This window comes from Salvelinus alpinus, chromosome 12, assembly GCF_045679555.1.
Source record: "Salvelinus alpinus chromosome 12, SLU_Salpinus.1, whole genome shotgun sequence".
NCBI lineage: Eukaryota > Metazoa > Chordata > Actinopteri > Salmoniformes > Salmonidae > Salvelinus > Salvelinus alpinus.
The window spans coordinates 27700648-27705907 of record NC_092097.1 but is presented as its reverse complement, the minus strand read 5'-3'; the positions used below and the strand labels follow the sequence as shown (position 1 = coordinate 27705907).

The 5260-nt window shown below is 45.7% G+C and overlaps 1 protein-coding gene across 1 annotated transcript in view; it reads right to left on the bottom strand.

Moving 5' to 3' along the window:
* The window catches only part of LOC139535818 (zinc finger protein 385A-like), a 76235-nt gene extending 71944 nt beyond the window's left edge, over positions 1 to 4291 (bottom strand). The window contains exon 1 of the mRNA XM_071335645.1: positions 3722 to 4291. Within this exon, the coding sequence (XP_071191746.1) occupies positions 3722 to 3731 (10 nt within the window). The 5' untranslated portion in view covers positions 3732 to 4291. The remainder of the gene's footprint in view (positions 1 to 3721) is intronic.
* Between the last annotated feature and the right edge of the window lie 969 nt (positions 4292 to 5260).

Here is a 5260-nt window from a genome sequence, read left to right as displayed (position 1 = left end):
GTGCGTGCGTGCGTGCGTGCGCTCAGTTGGTAGAGCATGGCGCTTGCGAAGGCAGGGTTGTGGGTTTGATTCCCATTGGGGATCAGTATGAAAAGAAAGTATGAAACTGTATGTTGCTCTGAATAAAAGCATCTGCTAAAATGTGATGTGTATCAGCCTTTCAAATACATGGGAAGGCAGTGAAGTTTACCCATCTTAAATGTCATTCTGTTTCATCCCTCACTGCCTTGCCTTTATTTAAAGGTCATGATGTTGTTTATGGACCACTTTTGCCTTTGGATGGCTGGAGTGTGTGTGTGTGTGTGTGTGTGTGTGTGTGTGTGTGTGTGTGTGTGTGTGTGTGTGTGTGTGTGTGTGTGTGTGTGTGTGTGTGTGTGTGTGTGTGTGTGTGTGTGTGTGTGTGTGTGTGTGTGTGTGTGTGTGTGTGTGTGTGTGTGTGTGTGTGGGGGGGGGGGGTAATGTGTTTATATATATACACACACATTCACACTAATTAGTTCCGTATTCAGTACAGTGACAGAGGCCGTCATAATTTTTTTGTCAAGCTCAGCTCATTCCTGCGTCAAGAGAAATAGTGGCTCTCTAAATAAATAAAGACCTCAAACTCTCCAGTCTAAAATATTCTTTATGAAAATCTAGCAAAGGTTACTAAAGTATATTCACCATTCCCCCTGTGCAACAAGAGATCAGCTAGCATTATCATATTAACAGGCTCCAGTGCTGAATACCAACATGTCCTCACAAGTCTTCAACTGGCAGCTTCATTAAATAGTACCCGCAAAACACCAGTCTCAATGTCAACAGTGAAGAGGCGACTCTGGGATATACTGGCCTTCTAGGCAGAGTTCCTCTGTCCAGTGTATGTGTTCTTTTGCCCATCTTAATCTTTTATTTTTATTGGCCAGTCTGAGATATGTCTTTTTCTTTGCAACTCTGCCTAGAAAGTCGCCGCTTCACTGTTGACGTTGAGACTGGTGTTTTGCGGGTACTATTTAATGAAGCTGCCAGTTGAGGACTTGTGAGGCGTCTGTTTCTCAAACTAAACACTCTAATGTACTTGTCCTCTTGCTTAGTTGTGCACCGGGGCCTCCCACTCCTCTTTCTATTCTGGTTAGAGCCAGTTTGCGATGTTCTGTGAAGGGAGTAGTACACAGCGTTGTACGAGATCTTCAGTTTCTTGGCAATTTCTCACACGGAATAGACTTCATATTTCAGACAAGAATAGACTGATGAGTTTCAGAAGAAAGTTCTTTGTTTCTGACCATTTTGAGCCTGTAATTGAACCCACAAATGCCAATGCTCCAGATACTCAACTAGTCTAAAGAAGGCAAGTTTTATTGCTTCTTTAATCAGCACAACAGTTATTCAGCTGTGCTAACATAATTGCAAAAGGGTTTTCTAATGATCAATTAGCCTTTTAAAATGATAAACTTGGATTAGCTAACACAACGTGCCATTGGAACACAGGAGTGAAGGTTGCTGATAATGGGCCTCTGTAGATATTCCATAAAAAATCTGCCGTTTCCAGCTACAATAGTAATTTACAACATTAACAATGTCTACACTGACAAAAAATGTGCTTTTCTTTCAGGAACAAGGACATTTCTAAGTGACCCCAAACTTTTGAACGGTAGTGTATATGTGTAAGGTCAAACTGATAGCTGGCATGTTTATTTGAGGTTATCATCTCCTTCCATTGGTGAGGACATTTACACTGACAACCAGGCATTACAAACACTTTCTCTCTCTCTCTCTCTCTCTCTCTCTCTCTCTCTCTCTCTCTCTCTCTCTCTCTCTCTCTCTCTCTCTCTCTCTCTCTCTCTCTCTCTCTCTCTCTCTCTCTCTCTCTCTCTCTCTCTCTCTCTCTCTCTCTCTCTCTCTCTCTCTCTCTCTCTCTCTCTCTCTCACCCCCCTCTCTCTCTTTCTCTCTCTCTCTCACCCCCCTCTCTCTCTCTCACCCCCCTCTCTCTCTTCTTTCTCTCTCTCCACACAGCACTATTCCTCTCTCATTGTCAACATAATTAACTGTCATTACTTAGACCATGGACGACTGTTTCAGACTGCAGGCTGTAGGTGTCTCCTTGTGGAGGGAAATTATATGTCATTCACCATACATGTCATTTAGATCATAGGTCAGACAGTATATGTTTAAAGATCTGACGTGGCTGAAGGTGGGCGTTTCCAGCCACAACACGGGCAGAGCCTTCAGGATGTACTCAAGGTCAATTAGAGATCAAAGGGAAATATATGTCTCTGGGGAAATGCGTCCATATGCACACACATAAACACACACTCTCAAACAAGCTAGCACAATATGCATAGACACACACACACACACACACACACACACACACACACACACACACACACACACACACACACACACACACACACACACACACACACACACACACACACACACATACACACACACAGTGTTGGCCGAAAGGACATCAAGCTGTATTGCGTTCCAGGCTTATTGGACACCGGGTCAATAATGTATTCATCCTCTCCAAGCTTCACTAACCTCAGTGAAACGATAGTGTGTGAGCTTGTGCATGTGTATGTGTGCACATGTGTGTCTGTGTGTGTGTGTGAGACCCCTGAATGTGTAGAACAAACAGAGGGGCCTCATATTCATATCTTGTAGATTGACTTTCTGCTGTGTTAACTCATTAAATTATCTGACAATTCAACGGACTGTGTGTGTGTGTGTGTGTGTGTGTGTGTGTGTGTGTGTGTGTGTGTGTGTGTGTGTGTGTGTGTGTGTGTGTGTGTGTGTGTGTGTGTGTGTGTGTGTGTGTGTGTGTGTGTGTGCAAGCATGCATTAAGCAATGTGGGTCTGAGAGCGTGAGAGCTCATTAACAGACTGCTCCTCTGTTCCTCCACTGTCTCCCAGTCCTCCTGAATCTACGTACCATTGTGATCATTCTATACTCATGTAGTATACTAAACTACTACGCAGCATAAAACAACTGTAAAACGGTAACACTATAGGAGCTTGTCAGCATAAAACAACTGTAAAACGGTAACACTATAGGAGCTTGTCAGCATAAAACAACTGTAAAACGGTAACACTATAGGAGCTTGTCAGCATAAAACAACTGTAAAACGGTAACACTATAGGAGCTTGTCAGCATAAAACAACTGTAAAACGGTAACACTATAGGAGCTTGTCAGCATAAAACAACATATCAATGGTCATTCATCCCTCTTAGCTCTCTACCTGATATCACCTTTTTCCGATTAGCCGTTTCTTACTGGTCAAACCATTCACTCTTAATTTGATAGTCCACTTATTTAAACAGTCATAAATCAAATCAAAATCAAATCAAAAATTATTGGTCACATACACATGGTTATCAGATGTTATTGTGAGTGTTGCGAAATGCTTGTGCTTCTAGTTCTTACAGTGCAGCAATATCTAACAAGTAATATCTAACAATTCCACAACAACAGTGCTGCTGTATGTAATCTTGATATGTTTTACATATGATGATAGTAGGTATTTATGTGTACAGTACAAGTAGCCTACCCACACAACAGTATAAACTTGAACACAGCTTAAAATACCGTCTTTACCAGCTAATAGATTTTTCCTTAGTTAGTGACACCTGGAACCTTACCCCAATAGAGAGATAACGAATTACAGTCTGGGGAAAAAGCAAAAACGTAACCTAAATACAAGGACTTTATCAACTATCATCAATCTGCCACTTACCCAGAAGCATCCTGTAGTACCCTTCCACTCTCCCCCCGTCAATTCCAGTTTAGATGCTCTGTTTAAGGATCCTCTCTCCCGCCTATGACGTTTATCCTCTTTCTCTGAAATGCTAGTTATTCTTTACTTCTCTTCTTGTCTGTCTGTGTCTGTCTGTCTGTCTGTCTGTCTGTCTGTCTGTCTGTCTGTCTGTCTGTCTGTCTGTCTGTCTGTCTGTCTGTCTGTCTGTCTGTCTGTCTGTCTGTCTGTCTGTCTGTCTGTCTGTCTGTCTGTCTGTCTGTCTGTCTGTCTGTCTGTCTGTCTGTCTGTCCTCTCCAGGTGAAGGTCTTCAGAAACAGGGTCTGGTTGTTGCAGTTATGTGACTATGCAGTTGAAAGGTGATGCTTTGGGAGCACCACTGCCATCCAAACCTCAGTATAAACCACCACAGTATTCTCCAATGCAGTGTTAACTGCAGTGTATCCCCGGTGATGCATTCACTCCAGCAGCAGCAACACCAGAGAATTCACTCTGACAGAAGAACCTCTCTTCAGTGGAGAAACCTCTGCACTACCGCACGCCTGTGAAACACTGCCAGCCTCTCTCTCTCTCAAATTTTTGGGGGTTGGGTATAACCTAAAGGCACCTTACATTCCTGTGCTCTAATTGGTGGAGGTCTGGGCCAATCACTGTGGCCAGTTCGTAGCGCTTTCTGGGGGTGTTAGAATCAAGAGGCAGACATTAGCTCGAGTAATAATGCTGCTGTCGCTTTTGCTCTCCCCCTCTCTCTGTCTCCCTCTCCCCCTCTCTCTGTCTCCCTCTCCCCTTCTCCCCCTCTCTCTGTCTCCCTCTCCCCCTCTCCCCCTCTCTCTGTCTCTGTCTCCCCCTCTCCCCCTCTCTCTGTCTCCCTCTCCCCCTCTCTCTGTCTCCCTCTCCCCCTCTCTCTGTCTCCCTCTCCTCTTCTCCCCCTCTCCCTGTCTCCCTCTCCCCCTCTCTCTGTCCCTGTCTCCCCCTCTCCCCCTCTCTCTGTCTCCCTCTCCCCTTCTCCCCCTCTCTTTATCTCCCTCTCCCCCTCTCTCTGTCTCCCTCTCCCCCTCTATCTGTCTCCCTCTCCCCTTCTCCCCCTCTCTCTGTCTCCCTCTCCCCCTCTCCCCCTCTCTCTGTCTCAGTCTCCCCCTCTCCCCCTCTCTCTGTCTCCCTCTCCCCCTCTCCCCCTCTCTCTGTCTCTGTCTCCCCCTCTCCCCCTCTCTCTGTCTCCCTCTCCCATTCTCCCCCTCTCTTTGTCTCCCTCTCCCCCTCTCCCCCTCTCTCTGTCTCCCTCTCCCCTTCTCACCCTCTCTCTGTCTCCCTCCCCCCCTCTCTCTGTCTCCCTCTCCCCTTCTCCCCCTCTCTCAGTCTCCCTCTACCTCTCCCTCCCCTCCCTGTCTCCCTCTCCCTCCTCTCTTTCCCCTGTCTACCCATCAGTGGCTCTCTCTCTCTTGCTCTCTCTCTCTCTTGCTGCCTTTAAGGGAATTTAAGTCGTCCCTTTTACCCTGTTTCTGACAGCACAGTATCATATAT